General features: G+C 44.3%; 1 protein-coding gene across 1 annotated transcript in view; it reads right to left on the bottom strand.

Annotated features, from left to right (window-relative positions):
• Nucleotides 1-813: 813 nt before the first annotated feature.
• Nucleotides 814-20,738, bottom strand: part of LOC144719522 (transmembrane protein 132D-like) — a 465,507-nt gene continuing 445,582 nt past the window's right edge. Inside the window, exon 9 of the mRNA XM_078595520.1 lies at nt 814-3,438. Within this exon, the coding sequence (XP_078451646.1) occupies nt 2,392-3,438 (1,047 nt within the window). The 3' untranslated portion in view covers nt 814-2,391. The remainder of the gene's footprint in view (nt 3,439-20,738) is intronic.

Raw genomic sequence — 20,738 nt, 5'->3', positions numbered from 1 at the left:
GTTTGCACAGCGTTGTCAAAGCCAATCGTAAATAGAGCGTTTTCAATTGGCTGCATTGCCATTCTGGTATCAAAGTGGGATCCACGTTGCAGTGATAAGTACAAATAACTACAATTTAAACATGAGTTATGTGTAAAAGTCTTCTGGGGATTTTCTGAACATTTTATAAATTTTGATATTTTATCATGGTTATTTGAAATTTCGTGTGACCAGTTTGAAACACCTCAGAGGCTAACGTCAAGGATGAGAACTGAGAAAATGTCAAGATTTTTATTTTCATAATTTAGAATGTTTTATTTTGGATCATCAGACTAACTGTGCTGAAGTTATTTGTTTTAGTCGAAAAATATGTTTGTGCATTTTGTTTTGGTTCAAATTGGATATCAAGTAAAAAAAACAATACTCTTTAACATCGACAAATGACAGATTTGCGCCATTTGGTGTCTAAGTAAAACTCGTAACCTCATACTCTGCAAATGTACTGAAAATGTATTCAACAACTAGTCATGCAAGTGCCACACTTTCCTTGTAATTGGAATATATTTTGTTGCGAATTAATGGAATCGAGTGACCACTTTGTTCCATAATCCACGGTGCACCGCATCAGCGCCAATGTTTTCTCGCGGATTATTTGGTCTAATCTCCGCGGTGCCTCGCAGGTTACAGGATCCACGGTGATATTGCCCCTGCCGTATCAGTGCGGATTGTTGAATTTCTGTTGTAATGTATTTTGAACAACTTACCACACAATTGAGGGGGGGGGGCATGGCTTGGTGTTATTTAGCAAACAATTAAATGCACAGCACACGGTAATAAAGTGATTACTCTTCAAAACACACAATACTTTTATTTAGGTCACAAAAAGCATCAATATCTTAATGACTTGTACGTTAAAGTCATTAAATTCCATACAGCTTAGAGAGGGGAGGACGGGGGGAGGGAGAAGGATAGCGCGAGAGAAAAGTGACGAAGTGTAAGCACAAGTTAACGAGCGAGCGACACCAAAAATAATGATATACAGAGAAATACAGGCAGAGAAACGGAGAAAGGTTTTCTTGGAATTCATCAACACTGCTGAAAAAACCCCATGTACACTATATTAAGTATACATTATGGAAACATAAGACAAGATTAAACATGTAAACAGAATAGTACTGTAAATTAAACCACATACTGTATTTCAATAACAAATCGATGCTCAAAAGTTAGTGATTTTTTTTGCTACATAACGTATGAAATAACAAAGTATTATATAATTTACAACACTGAATAACTGGCTGTTATGAAAATATATCACATTTTTGGGTGTTAGATAACCATCACAATATAACAAATAGCATAGACCTCATCTCAGCTCAGTTTATACAATGTTAAGCTTTTACATACACTATCATCCCATGCAACTCCAGCTTCCATATGCTATTTACATTTATAAAAATAACCTGTACACTCAAAAGCTTGAAAGTGTGGTTTTTTTCTCTCATTATTTTTACAGAACACTTCCTTAGGCCATAACAAGGGTGAATGAGGGGGGAAGGGGGGGTCCACCAACTCTTTTCTAATTCCATTAATCGCTCACAGCCTCACTTAACGTACACCTGTCTAAAGAACACAATTATTCTAAAACACCCGACTGATGCCAAGAAAGGTGACGGATAACTTTGTTTTGACGGAGTACAGGTGGGGAGGTGGGAGGGGTTGGGAGAGGGTTAGGGTTGGATCGGTGAGTATTTAATGCAAGGTGCAGTTCTTTCACGAAATGTCTACATAATTACCAAGGGCTAGTCTTAAATCACCAAAAATGTGATCAATGCATGTGCATCGGACCATTGGGAAAAAAAGACAATCTGGATGCACGGAAACACGGCAGAATGCAGTGCACGCGTGTACAAGTCCGCAACAAATCCACAGTGCTTGCATTTTGTGACGGTGTCACGGCCACATCGGGACTCCAGCCACGGATCATTAACCACCATCACCGTGTATACACGCGTTGCCATGACTACACCATGTACAGTATACGGTGGAAAAGCATTCCGTGCACAGTGTTGTCTGCGACATGGTTACTTGAAGCACTGAATAAAATGTTGCAATCGTGGGCACTCAAGATAAAATGGGAAATATAAAACGTTTGTGTATGCCAGCCTTCCATTGTTCATCTCCTTTGGATATCCACTCCGAATAAGTATTAAATTACATGCCCAATGCAGTCTCTTGTTTTTTCCTGTTTCCTCCGCTCCTTTTAAAAGTCTCCACTTGATGATCTGCGTGCTGCAACGCATCCACCAATACACGATGCAGAATGGCACTAACCAGCAAATATGAAATACAATACCAAGGACAAACTTATGATGATTTCTTTATAAAATTGATGTACGGTGTGAGATACAACTACTTTCTGAACTCGCACATCTCAATGTCCTTATCCCTAAAGGAGCAGTGCCTTGAAATGCCGCTCCTTGGCGGAGGAAGCCTTTGTGGGACATGCTGCTGTCTCCTGGAATGGGAGTACATCTGGCTCACATCTATTGTCCACAAGCCGTTGTGGTCAATGTGCTCGTATTCGTGCGAACTCTCATTGCACGTTTCGAGGTGACAGCTTGCAGAGCTCACGTTGTCCTTCTGAGCCCGGACATGCTCACGGCTGGTTCTCATGCACGTCCATTCCTTGGTCGGGTCAATCTCATCCTGGGTTTGTGGAGCTTCCTTACACCGTCGCTTCAGAGCAAAGAAAATGCAGTTGATGTGAAAAACGACGATAGCGAGGCAGAAGACGCCGAGTAAAGTGTACATGCCAATCTGAACGTCAGAAAGGCCGGGCTCCACCTTGTTATCAATGCCATCATTCTCGACGCTAGCCATATCGTCTCCACCATCCTGGTCAAAATCTTCATCCTTTGAATCATCGTCGTTCTCGCCGCTCGACCTGCTTATGGGCCTTTCATCTTCACTCGATGGCGCTACGTTCACAACCTCCAATCCTTTCTTCCAGGTCTCACGCTGGGATTGCGTTGGTCTCGTATAGGTGACCACTGATTTTGATACACTTTCCTTTTCCATCCAAGGGACCGCTGTTTGCGGAACTTTGGTGAGGCGCTCCAAGCTATCGTCTCCAATTATATAATCGTCGCGGCTGTCAAAAAGATCTTCGCTGTCGTTCCCGAATCTGACTCTTACGTTAACCACTGGTGACACGAGTGTGGTCTTTCTGTTGGTCTTTTGACAGGCTTCAGAGATCATAAATTCTGCTTTCAGAAATCCACCCTGCCCTTCACCTTCTGCGATGACCTTGGACCACATGAACTGCTGATCGTGGGTAACAGAGACCACACGGTCATCAAGGGAGCGTAGCAGCAGAATATATTCCTCCGAATTAAATACATCAAGTGGAACCATTGTACCATCACTGAACTGTATCCATATAGCAAATGCCGCCTCCTGTGTGGGGAAAGAAAAGTTTTGGTTAAAATAAGGAAAACAGATTAAGCAGTCAAGACATATATTGCTCATGTAAATTGAATTACATTTATATTATATTTTAAGGTCATAAAATTCAGCATATGACCAGAGTTTTTTTTTTACAAACACAGCAAATCGAAGATTTTTGTGACAATGGCACATCTTATCACGTATCCCCCCCAGCCACGCAGCACCATCCCCTCCAATTAAAAAAATGCCTAGATGTCAATTGAAACACCCAGCAATATTTTCATTGCAGTAAAGCAGAATTTCAATCATTGCATATGTATTTTGTATGCGTATTATAAGCAATATCAAAACCCTAATGATGTGTTGGTGAGAAATATGTTGATACAATGTCAAACAATGGCCACTATATTCTGCCAGCTTGTCCATAGTCTGTAAAAAAACGTTCCACAACCATGGGCATCATACCCCAAAGGCAGTTGCTATATCATCACCCGAGTTGCCCGTTTTGTGATGTGGCTTTTTCTGTTGTTAGACTGGACAATAATTTATGAAATCCTACTCCTCAAAATATACAAGTGAATGCAAAAAAACGTTATAAAAACGCAATTTTCACAGCACAGCTGAGGTTTATAAATGGCAAGCAAGAGCAGTGGAGTATCCTTTGTCTCTTTGGTATTTTCGGGAGATAAGTTTTCATTGGGAGCGGGAGATCAGCTGACGGATTGGTTCAGCATCCGCAGTTTTGCGGACACAGTACCGTTCCGTGGTAGTGAAGTGGGAGCTGATTTCTCGAACAAAGCTCACGGTTTACAGGTCGATCAACATTCCCACCCTCACCTATGGTCATGAGCTTTGGGTAATGACCAAAATGATGAATACTCATACAAGAGATCCTTTCATATGTATACACGGTAAGGATTTGTGCATTTACAAACTTAAATTTTTTAGGAATTGTACACCACAGGATGCAAAAATAGGAGTACAATCAATCCTTTCATACATACAAAATTGACTATGTGTAATGCAAAGGTTATTCAAAGCTTTTTAGAGCAGCTTGTGACGGAATAAATTAAAAGTAGTAAAAAAAGCATATTGCGTGCTTTTCTACAGGTACGATATATTATACAATGACCTCTTGTTTTATTATTCCACTCTTGCTAACACATCTATATATATAAAAGGGAAATTTGTGAATGTGTGTCTGTTCGAAATGTTTAGCATACTTGCCGACATGCAACAAACTTTAAATTTAGCATGTGGGTAGCTTCCAGACTGTACACAATGCAAAAAGTATACAAATAGACTTTTGTATTTTGAGGGGGGGGGCGCAATAATGGATATATTTTGCACGGCAAGAGAGCGGTGACGTCACATGTGTGATGTCACCCGCATGCGGGAGCGTCACACAGTGTGCCTGCTGACGTCACCCATCCCCCTCACCCTCCGTGTAGGCCGTGTATTAATCCAAAACAAGAATCCAAGTCCCGGGCGAAGCCGGGTAGTAAAGCTAGTTCTATATAAATAAAAAAAACAATGCACATTTTTTTAGACCTACATCTTTCAAGCAAGTTGGCTTTCCCACCTTAAAAGTATATCTTAATTTTACGTGATAATGCAAACTACGAGACATGTACTTACACTGACTAATTGCTCTCTGAAAGTAATTACAGACATAAATGAGGATGTAGGCAAATCAAATAAACAAAGCACGTGGAACAGCAACGCTGATGACAAAAATGAAAGTCGTGCGGGAAACCAATACTTAATTTCATAGATTATATAACACCAATTCTTCACGTGTTATCTTTTCGACGGGCTTCTGTGTTAATGTTGGTATTATCTGCATTGACTTCTACTTACAAACACCAATGATTGACCATTGAGAATGAAAACCCACGAAGAACATTTGGCTCATGTTCTAAGCCAAAATTGATCTCGTATTGTTTTTTAGTTACATATTTTGACGTCATTTACTCAAATGCGCTGGGTAGCTTTCAAAAAGTGTCCACACCATTATATTCAGTGTACTGCAGCATTAACGTGGTCAGTCAATTATTCTGCACAATATGCATGGGTATATAAGCGTATTAGATGCTGTATTGACTGGGAAGTAATTTTTATGTAATTTACAAGTCAATTTGAGGCATTTCATAAACTAACACAATTAATTTAATACATCATACGCTCATGTTTCATGAGCATTGTTGAATTCCATCGTTGAAAAACACAGTATATCCCTGCTTGAAATTGTACCAGTAATAATGACAATTTGCAGCAACTCGTGCTGCTTTTTTATGCCACGTAATTCTACTTAATTATTGTAAGCCCTTACAAATAGCATTGACAGCTATTCAGTTGCATATAATGTATATGCATTTATCTGTGCATCCTGAAACATGCACGAGGAGTTTTGGAGGCTGAACCGTGTGCATTTACAGGTGTACGGTTGCATATTGCAGAAATATAAAGTGGGAGAAATGGTACTGCGGATGCATAATTTACATTCCAAGGAGCTAAACACTAAGGTTGGGAATGTATTTTAACCAGAGATTTGTTTACGCATTCTGGTGATGCGTACACGTACATTTCATTCAACATTTTGATGGAGCGAGTCGCAAACTATGCAAAAAAGTTACATGCATAAAAACTTTAAGCTCTATAACGACAAATATAATGACGGTCAGCACCACAACAACTTATGTTGCATTTCAATGAATACAGCAGAATGATGGCTAAAAAGTATATATCATTTGCTTTCTTTATTTTAGCCTTCAAAATGCATGGTTTAAAAAATATTGATGACATTATTGCAAGTAATGGATTGAGTAATTGTGGACATTAAATTAGCGGTAGCAACTGTTGAAACTTAATAACAATATCTCAATCACGTAATTATGCCTCAATCACTCTTCTGGTCAAAAAGGCAAACATAACTGATATGTACAATTACAACACTGTGGCCTTAAAAAGAAAAGTATAAAATAGGCGACGTTTGGCCGTCCTTCATAGCACATACATATCTCTAGGCCTCGGCAAGGTAAGGTAAAAGTTAAAATGTAAAAAAAACAAGCCTACCTTTACCTTACCTTTTACCTTAATACAATACAATCACTCTACCCTACCTTTTACCCTGTAGCAGGTAAGGTAAAAGGCGAAAGGTAAAAAACAACGAGCCTACCTTTTACCCTACCTTTAACCCTTACCCCATACAAATGATCCGATTACAGGGTAATTACAAGGGAACTACTACACATGAAAAAAGGTTTATAACGGTACATGCTAGGTAGAGCACTTTATTCATGTAGAATACTCTCGATTCCAATTTTACATGCTTTCTTTGAACTCACACTGTCTGTTGTTGTTGTCGTTGTATCCTCAAATCTTGTAACTCAATTTTAACCCAATTCCCAATATGGTATTGACTGCAAACTTGGTATACTTATGTCATACTGATGACAATATATTCTATAATAAAAATATATATATATTTTAAACATTATTTTTTATATGTTATGTTTCGGCTTGGGTCTAATTGTCCACGCTCAACTAACGTTGGCTGTAATTGGCCACGGTCCCTTACGTTATGGCAAGCTTCGGGGCCACTTCCTGGAGTCGTGGAGTTCTGCCATTACTAGTACATTTCATACAAGTGTAATGCGAGCATAAACGGGGTGGTTATTGGCCTCCGCGCCAATCACGCGGGCCGGAGCATTGGGGGGCGGAGCCGGGTCGACGGAGCGTGTGGGAGGAGCCACTGCTTATCTCGGCTCCAATGGGAGACGTGGGCAGTAAGGGAAGGAGGAGTCAGGGTCACGTGATGGGAAGGATATAGGGAGAGAGCCAGAAGAAATCGGGAGTTGGAACGGAGTGAGAATAGGGGGGAGCCACGCTGGGCGGAATGGGAGCAGCGGCGCCATCTGCCACGTAGTGTGCAGCGACGGGGCTATAAGGGTGTGAAGACTAGCCGAGTATGCGGGGCTGTCAGATTCTTCCGTTCCATCAAGGCTGCGAGGAAGACGACGCTGAAGGGAGTGTTCGAGGAAATGGCGGAGGCTTATGAGCCCCCGGACGACGCACATCGCAGATTCGTGCAGCGGCAACGGGCACCAGAAGAATCGCCAGTGGCTTTCTGGGGCGCTGTGTTGGAGCTGGCTATGGCCGCATATCCGGACACGGAGCCCGACTTGCTGGAGCCTTTAATATTGGGCAAGACGTTGGAGCTGTCCAGGGATTTGGGCATCCCCATGCCGGTGTGCGGCCATGAGCAGCTGACCTCCCGGATAGCGGCTAAGTGCTTGGACGCGCAATTCAACCTACGCCGGTGGAAGCAGGTGATGGCCTGGACGGGGAGCCCCAAAGTCGAAGGTGGTGCCACCGGGTGGGATCCGCCCAAAGCTGTCTACGTACGGGACGAGAAGGGGCCTGAGGAGCTGGCGGTAGCATGGACCCAGTGGCCTGCTCGAGGGGGAGCGGAGTTGCGCTCGGGCCCACCGATGCGGGATCGGCAAGATAGAGGGGGTGCCGGACGACGAGCCGACTCGTCATGCTTCCGCTGCGGCCGTCGGGGGCACTTCGCCAGAGAGTGTTGGGGTCGCTCTCGGCCGCCGCTCCAGCCGGAGGCCCCTGCCGGGAATGCGACGCGGAAAATCCACCATGACAGGCAAGTCGGTACGCATCAGACACCCGGCAAGGCCTGTCATCTCATGCATCACTGTCACTACGCGGTCCGGGAGACATTCCTAACGGGGGGGCGCAAAGAGATCCGCGTCGTTCGCTCACGCAGTGGCGGAAATTGGCACGGAGGGTGGTTGAGGCCGCTACTGGGTTGTCGACTGTGCCTGGCTCGATCCAAGGGGTCGACGTGAGCATTTTGGTTGATTCGGGTGCGTCCGCGACCATTATCTCCGATGTGATATTCCATCTCCTGTCCATTCCACCGGGGCGGGTACGACCGGTTTACGACTCGTGCATAGCGGCGAACGGAGGGAGTATGGGCATCGTGGGTCAGGTGGACGCGAGTATATCGGTTGGGGGTGTTTCGGCTTCAGGGACAGTGTTGATCTCCAGGTCTCTCGCGGTGCCATGCCTATTGGGGACCGATTTTCTGGCAAAGATGCCCATTCAGATAAGAGTGGATCAGAATTGTATCGAATTGCCGGGGGGCCAGAAAATTTCCTTCTTGCCGTCACCGTGGGGCCGGTCCGCTCCTGAATGCCAGGTGCAGGCGCTGTCCGAGGTTTCCGTTGACGTTCCACCTGGCTCGCAGATGCTTATTCCGTTGCGGTATCGGAAGCCAGTGCCGGTAATCGAGGGCGCGGTGGGCGTGTTGTTGTCGCCGTCCAAAGTGATTACGGGTGGCTTGACGCTGGTCGCAGCACAGATGATTGTTCGGCCGGGTCAGCCTCCGTTTCTGAAAGTTTTGAATGGGAGCGGGGAAAATGTCATCGTGCCGGCCGGAACGGTTTTGGTACATGCCACGACTGCTTTCACGGCCCATGACAATCGGTGCCACCGGGGCCTCATAGGGAGGGGTCTCTGCCTCGACGGCACAGGATAATCGATGGATTGCCGAGTTGTGCCAGGAAAATGCGTCTTTGACTGTGGACCAACGGTCCGCGCTTCGCGCGCTGTTGGGGAAGTATTCGGATGTTTTTAGTTCGGACGATTTCGATCTGGGACGTACCTCGTTGCTCTCCCACCATATTGATATGGGGGATGCCGCTCAGATTCGGATGAACCCACACCTGTTGAGTCCGGCGGAGCAGGACCACGTACGCGGCGCAGTGGAGGATATGCTGGCCGCTGACATTATTTCCCCGTCCAACAGTCCGTGGGGCGCTCCGGTGGTCCTTGTGAAAAAAAAAGGATGGGAAATTCCGATTCTGTGTCGATTACCGCAGGTTAAATAAGGTGTCGGTTGCGGACGCATACCCCCTGCTGTGTATGGATGATTTCCTCGATGCCTTGTCTGGGGCGCAATTTTTTTCTACTCTTGATCTCTCGTCGGGATTCTGGCAGCTTCCCCTGGATGAGTCCTCGAGGGAAAAGACGGCTTTCCGTATGCCGCAGGGCTTGTTTCAGTTTAATTGTCTTCCCATGGGCTTGAACGCCGCCCCCGCGACGTTCCAGCGATTGATGAAGCTTGTGTTGACCGGTCTGCAGTGGGACACGTGTTTGATATATTAGGATGACGTTATCGTCTTCAGCCGCACGTTTGAGGAACATCTTCGGAGATTGGACGCGGTATTTGCTAGGATGCGTTCCGCCAATTTGAAATTTAAGCCTAAAAAGTGTCACTTGTTCCAACGATCCATGCGCTATTTGGGCCACATAGTCAGTTTGGACGGCATGGCCACGGACCCAGAGAAGAAGGCGTGCATCCGAAACTGGCCGACTCCGGCCACGGTGGGGGACGTGCGCCAGTTCGTTGGGTTCGCTTCCTATTACCGCAGGTTCGTTCCGAACTTTGCCACGATCGCTAGACCGTTGCACCTCCTTACAGCAAAGGGACGGAGGTTCAGCTGGGGGCTGACGGAGGAGGCGGCGTTTCAGGGCCTATGCGATCGTTTGGCGTCAGCGCCGACGCTGGACTATCCTGATTTTACTCGGCCTTTTATTCTGGATACTGACGCTAGTGACACCGGGATTGGGGCCATCCTGTCCCAGTCTAAGGGCGGCGTTGAACGCATCGTGGCTTACGGTAGCCGCGTGCTATCTCCGGCGGAGACCCGCTACTGCGTTACTCGTCGGGAACTCTTGGCAGTAGTGCATTTTCTTCGTCAATATCGCCCGTATTTATACGGCCGTAAGTTTATTGTGCGCACGGATCATGCGGCTTTGCAATATTCCCTGAGGGTTGACCAACCGTCTGGCCAATTGGAACGATGGTTGGAAACCTTGCAGGAATTTTCGTTTGACATTCAGTATCGTAAAGGATCGCGTCATGCAAACGCGGACGCGCTCTCCAGATTGCCGCAGGGGCCCCCTTGTGCCTGTGCTTCGGGCACGAATAGGTGCACGCGGGTTCCGCAGCCCCCGCGGCCTGTTATGTCCGCAGTGGAGGTGCCTGAGGCTCCCACGTGTCCGGAACCGGCTGATGGGGTTTTGAATTTGCCGCATTCTGTATAGGTTCGAGAGCAATTGCTCGATGAGTCACTGGGGGCCTTGCGGGGTCGGGCCACGAAGGAGAGGGGTGGGCCACTGTCCGAGGGGACGCCGGGAGCTGCTCTCCGTGATGGCTTGTTGTTGTGGAGGGAAGGCTTGCACGATCGCTGGCGTCTTGTTGTGCCGTCGTCGTTGCGATATGAGTTGATTCGGACTCTGCACTCTGAGAAGTTGTTACATCTCGGGGTGCAGAAAACCTTGTTGACGTTACAGCGGGATTATTTTTGGCACGGCATGACGACTGATGTCGTCGGGCACATTCGGGCATGCTCCGACTGTGCCCGGCGGAAGCCACCTAAACACCCATATGTCCCACCAGTGCAGTCCATACAGGTGTCGCGGATTAACGAGTTGATGGCATTGGATATTTTGGGGCCCTTTCCGCCGACCGCTCGGGGGAATACATTTTTGTTGGTCGGGGTAGAATATCTTTCCCGCTGGCCGATGGCCTGGCCCTTGGCCGACCAGTCAGCGGCGTCTATCACGGAGGCCTTCCTGTTCGGATATGTAATGGACAAAGGGGCACCGGAGAGGTTGCTCACAGACCAAGGGCGAAATTTTTCTTCCAAATTGTTGAGCGACGTGTGTGCTGCACTGGGGACCAAGAAGGTTCGGACGTCTCCCTACCATCCGCAAACGGATGGGATGGTTGAACGGCTGAATGGGACCCTGTCGACCATGCTCTGTCAAACGGTTAGCGAAAAGCAGGCTAATTGGGATTTGCATATCCCTGGGGTGCTGTCCGCATACCAGATGACGCCACATACGTCGACAGGGTACTCACCGTTCTATTTGATGTATGGCCGCGAGAACGTGCCGCCGGTGGAAGTGCAACTGGGCACGCGGGCGAAGGGTCCTGTCAAGCCTCTCCCTGAGTATATTCGGGACACCGTTCATCGCGTGGCAGAAGCGCGGGAGGCGTCCCAATTGGCTACGGCCAAGACCCAGGCCCGGAACGTACGTTGTGCACGGCGCTCGCATGGTGAGTCCCCCTGGTAGGTGGGGGACATGGCCTGGTTGCACTGCCCACAGGTACCGGTGGGGACCTCCCCTAAGTTGCACAAACCGTGGCAGGGGCTGGTTGTGCTTATTGAGGTTCCTAGTCCGCAGTCCGCGCGTGTTCGGTTCGGATCGCGGCGCTGGTTCGTTCATACGTCTCGATGGAAACCCTACTTGGCCCCACAGGTGGATGCGTTATCTCCTAATGTTGCCTTGCCGGTGTCTGTCGCGGCCGACACGCCACTGACCTTGCCTGTTCAACCTGCAAGCGTGCCTGTCGTGCCTCCTGTAAACGGACCGGCTGTCATCCTGCCGGACACAGGGATTGCTGCACCGGGTGGGCCTACCACGGCGACGGGGACACTTGAACCCGCTGCCCTTCCAACCCCGCCATGGGTGCAGTTGCAGGAGGCCCCGATGACGGGCCTCTCTGGGGAACGAGACGCTGGGATTGACAGGCCTCCACCAGTGGCGGACGGTTCCGGTTCCGCCGCTCCTAAAACCCTGTCCAGATCACGGTCGGTGCAGGGGCCGGGCCACGTGCAGGACGGGCCGGCGACCCGCACTCGTTCGAAGTCCCTTCCCTTTCGTTAATTTTTGCTGTTCTAATCTCCGTTGTGTCTTGTGAGTCCTGACTGTTATGTTTTGCTCGCATTATTATTGTTCTGTTGCAGCCGGGGACGGCTGGCTTTTTCATCAGGGGGGGAGGTCATGTAATGCGAGCATAAACGGGGTGGTTGTTGGCCTCCGCGCCAATCACACGGGCCGGAGCATTGGGGGGCGGAGCCAGGTCGATGGAGCGTGTGGGAGGAGCCACTGCTCATCTCGGCTCTAATGGGAGACGGGGGCAGTACGGGAAGGAGGAGTCAGGGTCACGTGATGGGAGCGATATAGGGAGAGAACCGGAAGAGATCGGGAGTTGGAACGAAGTGAGAATAGGGGGGAGCCACGCTGGGCGGAACGGGAGCAGCGGCGCCATCTGCCACGTGGTGTGCAGCGACGGGGCTAGAGGGGTGTGAGGACTAGCCGAGTGTGCGGGGCACACGTAGCTAGGAAGTGACTAGCGGAGTGTGCGGGGCACACGGAGCGAGCAGTGTGGCTGGCACGTGTGCGGGGCACACGGAGAGAGGGAGCGGAGCGGCCACCAGCGGAGGGCGGCCCACACGGAGCGTGCGCGGAGGGGTGCGGTACGAAGAACCTAATAAACGACACAACAGAGACAAGAAAGCCTGACCGAGTCGGTTATTACACAAGCGTGTTTAAAAAAAGTTTTTTAAATATTACTTATTAAATGGAGGCCACGGACTGCGCCACGGAGCTTTTAGCGGTAAACAAGGTACCGTATTTACCGGGTAATACTTCGCGCTACCTTTACCCTACTGGGTAATTCTTCCAAGCTACCTTTACCCTACCCTTTACCTTACCCCTTGGCATGTCGACACCTTTACCCTTTACCTTTACCCTTTTACCCGGTAAAAAGGGTAAATTACCTTACCTTGCCGAGGCCTACGTATCTCCAATTTGCAGATGACATCGTCATTAAAACAATGAAAAGTAACCACTGGATTTCTTTTATTTTAAATATAATTACAAAGTATGACAATTTTAAACAAATATCAAGTACCATCGCAATAGAACACAAATAGTGCAGCATTCCTATTTTCTGTGACTACTGTATGACTTCTGATATCCATCTGCCAATCCGCAATTCTTCCAATCATCTGAGATTTTGTGAAAAAGGGGCCACTAATGGGTGATGACTCTCTCCTAGTAAAAGCAACTACATTCTTCCTACTGTGTATGATTGTCCATTGATAATAGCGTTCATGACGATTCTATTATAGCATTTGTTAATACTTTCAGGAGATAAATGCCAATGTTGAGGTTTTGCAGTCACGAGAGAACTTCAGAAGAGCATGACGTTTTGGTATGCCTCTAATGAATGAGCATAGAGTACAATTGTTTACTACATCATGAATAGTTTGCATTGCATTTCCACAATCACAAAGTGGGTAGTTTTTAAATGATTGAAATGTCTTAAAGGTTAAATTATGATGATTATAATAATGAATGACTGATGACAATCATGACATGACAGTCAATGTTACATCCCAGTACCTGCCATCTTGCTATCTCTGCCATCCAATGTTTAATGAAAATTTGTATAATAAAATAGTCAAATGTTACTGTCATAATTGCCAGTCATAACCGCCATAACGGCTTAGTGTGCAACTTGAACACATTGCTTGGAGTCCAACAATGTATTGTACCCAGGTGGTAGAACATTATATAAGAAGACCTTAGAGGTTGGGTGCTGATTGCAACAGCTGTTGGATAATCAAGGTGGTGATGGAGATAAATACAGCAATGGGGGAAGATGAAGAAGAAAAATGTGGATCATCATCATGATACAGACATAAAAAGAAATAATGTTTAATGATGTTTGGAAGAAAATAAGGATGTTGTTTGTCTTAATTGGTGGTTGCAGTCACCGCTCATGCCACCGCACCCATAAGGTACATCACACACAACACCACGATATATTTCGATTTAAAGCTTTCGTGACTGCAGGGATTCATCTTCTTGGTTCTTTCGGTGAAGTCACGTAGAAGGGAAAAAATAAAATAATAAAGATAAAACATAATAAAATAATTCTCACGACATTTCGGCCACAACGCAAGCAGCCGTCCTCAGGTGAAGAAACAGGTCTGTCGAGAAGACAGCGTCTGAATGACACGCCCCAGGCTTGGAGCGTCTATTTAAGCTAGGTAGGAGCGGGAAGGTGCGTCTTAACAAAAGAATTTGCATATCAATAGGAATTTAGCATATTTATGGGAAATACTACTTGTGAAGTGCGTAGGAGGTGGGAAGGGGGTTTAAAGTCATTATGCCTGTGCATTATGCAGGATTAGCAGAATCAAAGGGAGGGGGTAGGAGTAGCATTAATGAAGTAAAGGAATGTTAATAGTATGTAGCTGCAGTAACTCAACCACCACGTAAACAACTAAAGTATAAACTACATAGTATCATCAGTATACTAAATATACTCTCCAATAAGCTGATCTACTAACAGTAAGTAATACATTATGATTCTATGTCGCAAAATTATAATATGCTTCCAGCTAAACTTTATTCTCTTACATCACACGGGTCTACCCCCTACTATATACTGCCATAGACAAACCCAACATTAAATTATATACTGTATTACTATACACCACCCTATACCTTATACATTGTAATATTACACTATGTATTATGCTACCCACCCTACTGTATATCACACTGCTGTATATTCACTATACAATTACGATACTATATATTAATTTATACATTGTATTAAACATTACAATTTTATACTATTTATTATTATACAATCCGCTATACACTATACCATTGACCGTCGCGTGAAAAGATACTAAGAGGAAGCAACGAAATATGTAAATGGGAGAGTGGTGGTAGGAGGCTTGCAGTGGAGCAAAGAATCCATTCCCTGCGGAGAATACAAGATATATAGTCAATGCCAGTGAGTGGACTGCGGTATGAACGTCACCGTAAACGTGAACACAATCAGTTAAGATCCGAAATGGTTTATTACGTCCTTCCAATGATTGCTGAGCCAGAATCCATCTTCTCGGTTGAATTTGTCTCTGTGTTTATATATGTGGATTGCCTCATGAACGAATCTCTCATGGTAGCCAGATGGCTTGCAGAGAACCTCTGTCTTGGAGAAGTCAATATCATGTGAGCCCACTGAATTGTAACAGTGATCTGCCACGGCTGAGGTGTTTGTCCTACCGTGTTTCAAGTCTGCTTTATGTTCACGGATGCGGTCAGAGACATGTCGTTTGGTTTCTCCAATGTAACTGCTACCACAGAGGCAACTTAGTTTGTAGACGCCAGGGTACTGTATGTCTGGAACCACATCTTTTACAGACGGGACCAGATCACGGATTTTATGTACTGTGTTGAATCGGACCTGGATCTTGTGTTTTATCAGGATTTTGGAGATCTTTTTTGGGACCCCAGCAATGTAGGGTAAGGTGATGGTTTTGCAAGGCTCCTCAACAGGATCCTTCTTGATGGTTGGAGTAATGGCTTTTCGGATTGTGTAGTCGGAGTAACCATTAGCCTTAAGAGCTTGGCGTACGTGTTTGAGTTCACTGGCAATGTGTTCCTGGTCGGAGATGCATTGGGCGCTATGGTATAGAGTCTTGATGAGGGAATTCTTCTGGGATGGATGGTGGTGGGAATCCGGTTTTAGGTAAGCATCCGTATGGGTGGCTTTCCTGTGGACAGAGTGGCTCATTGAACCATCAGGTCTCCTTTAAATTAGGACATCCAAAAAGGGTAGATTGCCATCTTTTTCGACTTCCATGGTGAATCTGATGGCTGGGTGTATGGAATTGATGTGGTCGAGGAATTGGTCTAGAGCAGGCTGGCCATGTGGCCAGATGACAAAAGTGTCATCTACGTACCTCTTCCATAAGGTCGGGCGTAGAGTGGCAGTCTGGATGGCGTCAGTCTCAAATTTCTCCATGAAAACGTTGGCTACAACTGGAGAGAGGGGGGAGCCCATTGGGGTGCCCTCAGTTTGTTTGTAGAAAGTTCCATTCCAGGTGAAGTATGTGTTGGTTAAGCAGTGTCTCACCAGGGGGGGTACCCCAGTATCCAGTCCTTGATGAACCAAGTTTTCAATGATTGCGATGGTGTCAGGTACAGGAACTTTGGTGAATAAGGAAACCACATCAAAACTGACAAGCAGGTCATCTGGTTTCCTTGCTCTGCTGCAAGCCTCCTACCACCACTCTCCCATTGACATATTTCGTTGCTTCCTCTTAGTATCTTTTCACGCAACGGTCAATGGTATAGTGTATAGCGGATTGTATAATAATAAATAGTATAAAATTGTAATGTTTAATACAATGTATGAAGTAATATATAGTATCGTAATTGTATAGTGAATATACAGCAGTGTGATATACAGTAGGGTGGATATAATAATACATAGTGTAATATTACACTATGTATTATTCTAAGGTATAGGGTGGTGTATAGTAATACAGTATATAATTTAATGTTGGATTTGTCTATGGCAGTATATAGCAGGGGGTAGACCCGTGTGATGTAAGAGAATAAAGTTTAGCTGGAAGCATATTATAATTTTGCGACATAGAATCATGATGTATTACTTACTGTTAGTAGATCAGCTTATTGGAGAGTATATTTAGTATACTGATGATACTATGTAGTTTATACTTTAGTTGTTTACGTGGTGGTCGAGTTACTGCAGCTACATACTATTAACATTCCTTCACTTCATTAATGCTACTCCTACCCCCTCCCTTTGATTCTGCTAATCCTGCATAATGCACGGGCATAATGACTTTAAACCCCCTTCCCACCTCCTACGCACTTCACAAGTAGTACTAATTCCATATCTGAATTTCCCATAAATATGCTAAATTCCTATTGATATGCAAATTATGTTGTTAAGGCGCACCTTCCAGGTCCAACCTAGCTTAAATAGACGCTCCAAGCCTGGGGCGTGTCATTCAGACGCTGTCTTCTCGACAGACCTGTTTCTTCACCTGAAGACGGCTGCTTGTGTTGTGGCCGAAACGTCGTGAGAATTATTTTATTATGTTTTATTTTTATTATTTTATTTCTTCCCTTCTACGTGACTTTACCGAAAAAACCAAGAAGATGAACCACGATATATGTTTTTAGATGGCAAATGCATCCCATGACTTGCAACCACCATAGGTGTGGTGGAGTACAACGCACTAAATTAATCATATTAGCAATAATTGTGAATAAAATAAGCAGGTCAGAAGAGTTTTCTCCATATATATGGTCTGCGATTTTGAATCCTCACACCACGGATGTCCCTTGTAAAATAGCCTTAGCTCAATGGGATCATCTGCGTAACAAATAACATTAACTTCTCTGCGACAGGAGCTGTATTCTGACAGAAGCTCATTAATGTATGTTATGATAAGGTATATTATGCGAAGGTATGTATGTTATACATTTTATGTTAAAGTAAAGAATGCCGAGGTATGTTACGGTAAAATGTTTTTGTTTCCCCACTGTTTTTACGACTGCTTCTCCCCTCACTCTGCTCAAATTTGAGATTCCTTTAAACCTTCTCTCCCAAGTTATTTTAGCCCTCAAATCATATCTATTACACATGGCATAATGCTGCTTCTTTCGAATCCCTGGATGTGTTGGACCTTGAGGCCTATTCTCAGCAACTGATTTAAACACATCTTAATTTTTCCATGCCAAAAAATTCCATCAAACTATGGGAACAAAATTGGCAAAACTAACACTCATTATGATGATGTTTCTTTCATAACACATTAAAATGTGGAAAAAAGTTAATGAAACAAATAATGTTTATGTGTAGTAACAGATACACATGTAATACATTTTACATCAATCTGTAAAGAGCTTAAATAGGTGCAATATCCTTTTCATAACACTTATTTAATCACTGCTTTTACCTTCAGAAAAATCATTGTATAAATGTTCCCCTCTCGCTGATATATTAACAGGAGTGAATATACATCTCTGTTTGCATTTTTCACTCAGCAGACAAAATGTGGCTAAATGGAAGTGAAAATATATAACATTCTATTTTAATGCTTAGAAATGCAAATCTAGCACATTTGCAAGTATTACATTTTCATGTTTAAATGAAGATGATGTAAATACGTTTCAGCCACTGTCAATCGATAAAAAGATGAAGGCCGCCCCACATCTGTGATTTTTTTATATATATAATTCTCCACATTAGTTTGTTTGTGTTTATCAAGGAGGCTGAATACAGAACCAGATTTCATAGACGCACTTCACCTATTTCAATTCGTTTGACTTAAAATGTCACGAGCATTAAAACCTTCCGAGAAATCAGCTTACATCTGAATAAGTTGATGACGTATTTGTAGGTCACTTCAACATTCGTTAATACTTGTGAGCGTAGGGATTAAAGGATCTATAATTTCCTTCTCTTTTTATACAATGTAATCCGAACTTTTTCTCCAGACTTAGGATATAATATTTCATTATGCTGCATATGGGGTGGAGTGGTGGCACAGTTGGTGAGCAGTGTCCTATGTATATAGCTACCTGAGTTTGAGTCCTGGTGGTGGCGAGTAATATCTGAACTGATTCTGGGTTCTCCTTTTACCAACCACACTTATTAGCTTGGTGAAATATTTTCAAATAACCCCCATAACTGACAGTGTGAAGTCTTCATCCAGTAGTGGATTGACAAAGGGCTTAAAATTATGTTTTTGTGTTTTTAATGACATTATAGTCTTGCTTATCATGCACACAAATCTTTATTTCGTTAAACCTTTTTAGATTATCTTTTGCTGTGTACTCTTTGTAAATATTAGTAATCTAACCATTGCAGTGGGGCTTGTTAATATAGAATAATGGTTACGATGGCAACCAAATGCACGCATGCAAAACTAAAAATATAAGATAATGTCACTCTTGGAAAGGCTTCAGATATTCGACCTTTTAGGCTCACACTTTTAATGTTGGCAAAGATATGACATTTGGCATTCTGTGAGTTTTTTTACATCTACATAATCAAACCAACAATCATTGCAAATATTTAATCAACCATCACGAGTCCAGTTGGAAATGCTACCTCCCTGGAAATATATAAAAAAATAAATTGCTGTAATCCACCGACGCCACCTTGCCAATAGAAGCATCAACAGAGTGAAAATCATTTCCAATTTGTTCCGGCTCTTTCCCCGGTGGTAATGAGCAAGAAGGTTCTTTACAATCATAGTCAGTAAACATTGGGAATTAAAAGATATGAGTAAAATTTCCAGTTAGTCAGCCCAACAATAGCAGACCAGAGGTAACATCAATTATGCTTCTAACCCAAGTGTAGTCTTCCAGCTTAGGCCGTGTAAAGCATACCTTCTATCATATTTTTACCACCACACACTATTGCAGGCATCTTCAACCCCTGAAACCCTGGAGATCCTATAGTAGTGTGAGGCAAAATCTGGATAGACCACACACTCCACCAGTTGCCCAAGTTGGAAGATCACACTTGGATTACGAGTGGCTGTGAAAAGCTGTGTCCTAAATGTGTGGTTCTACCTACGACATCCAGCCTCATCCATTTCATACAACTCTAGTTTTGAAATTAAAAACGAGTTGACACACTAATCTGAAAGAAAGTAAAAAATTATAATCCAATAGTAAATTTATACTGTGCCTCATCTAACTGAATGCTGGCACATATTTGTTATTCAGTTGGTTATTCACGAAACTGTTGCTTTTGTTTTATGAGGGAAAAGGTTTTCAGTAACATGTTTCTAGAGGTCACCCATTAAAGTGTCAGTGCCCTGACAGCCAATTTACCATCTGCCTCATGGAGGGTAGAGACAATGTGTGTTAATGTCAACAACATAAACCATCATGCTTTGAATATTAAACACTGGGAAAGGATAAATATCACGTCAACATCTTTTATGATAAAGACATGACATTATTTTGACTATCACAGGATGTTCCTTTTTCAGTTGGTTTTAAGACATTCACATGTTAATGAATACCTTAGATATGATATTTAAATTAAGCTTATAAAACAATCACCATTGCACATTTTAAACTGCACTTGGCATAGTGTTTATTTTAAAAGATGATAGAATGTCAAACCAATCTTTTGGAAAACAAGCTCTGAAGGTTAGAACTATTTTAAAAAATATGATGCAACAGTGATAATTATTCTCAACTGTAGCTCTCTTACTGTCCATGCATTTGCTCTGTTATCAACTGCTATTTTGCAAATAACACTAAGTGTCCAGGTGCATCCATACATGACTGTGGATTTTTCCTCACCGGTCGTTAAAAGGACACATTGCACTCCCAAAGGAAGGCCATAAATTTTCCGCAATGCTGCTAAAGGGCAGCTAATTTTAAAATTCAATACTTCTAGTTTTGCTAAAAGTTCCACTTTGTAAAACATGATTTCAGCAATTATGTGATTATTAACTAGACGACAGTGGTGATGATGACTCTGACTATCATAGCCACATTCTTAGTGCTAGTTTATTGAGGGAGGCATTGAAATGGGCAGCAAGTTTTGCAACCAAGGGGTGGGGTCTAAC

Source organism: Lampetra planeri, chromosome 6 (genome assembly GCF_965212315.1).
Source record: "Lampetra planeri chromosome 6, kcLamPlan1.2.h2, whole genome shotgun sequence".
Taxonomy (NCBI): domain Eukaryota; kingdom Metazoa; phylum Chordata; class Hyperoartia; order Petromyzontiformes; family Petromyzontidae; genus Lampetra; species Lampetra planeri.
The sequence above is the reverse complement of the archived record's forward strand: the minus strand, read 5'-3'. Positions and strand labels throughout refer to the sequence as shown.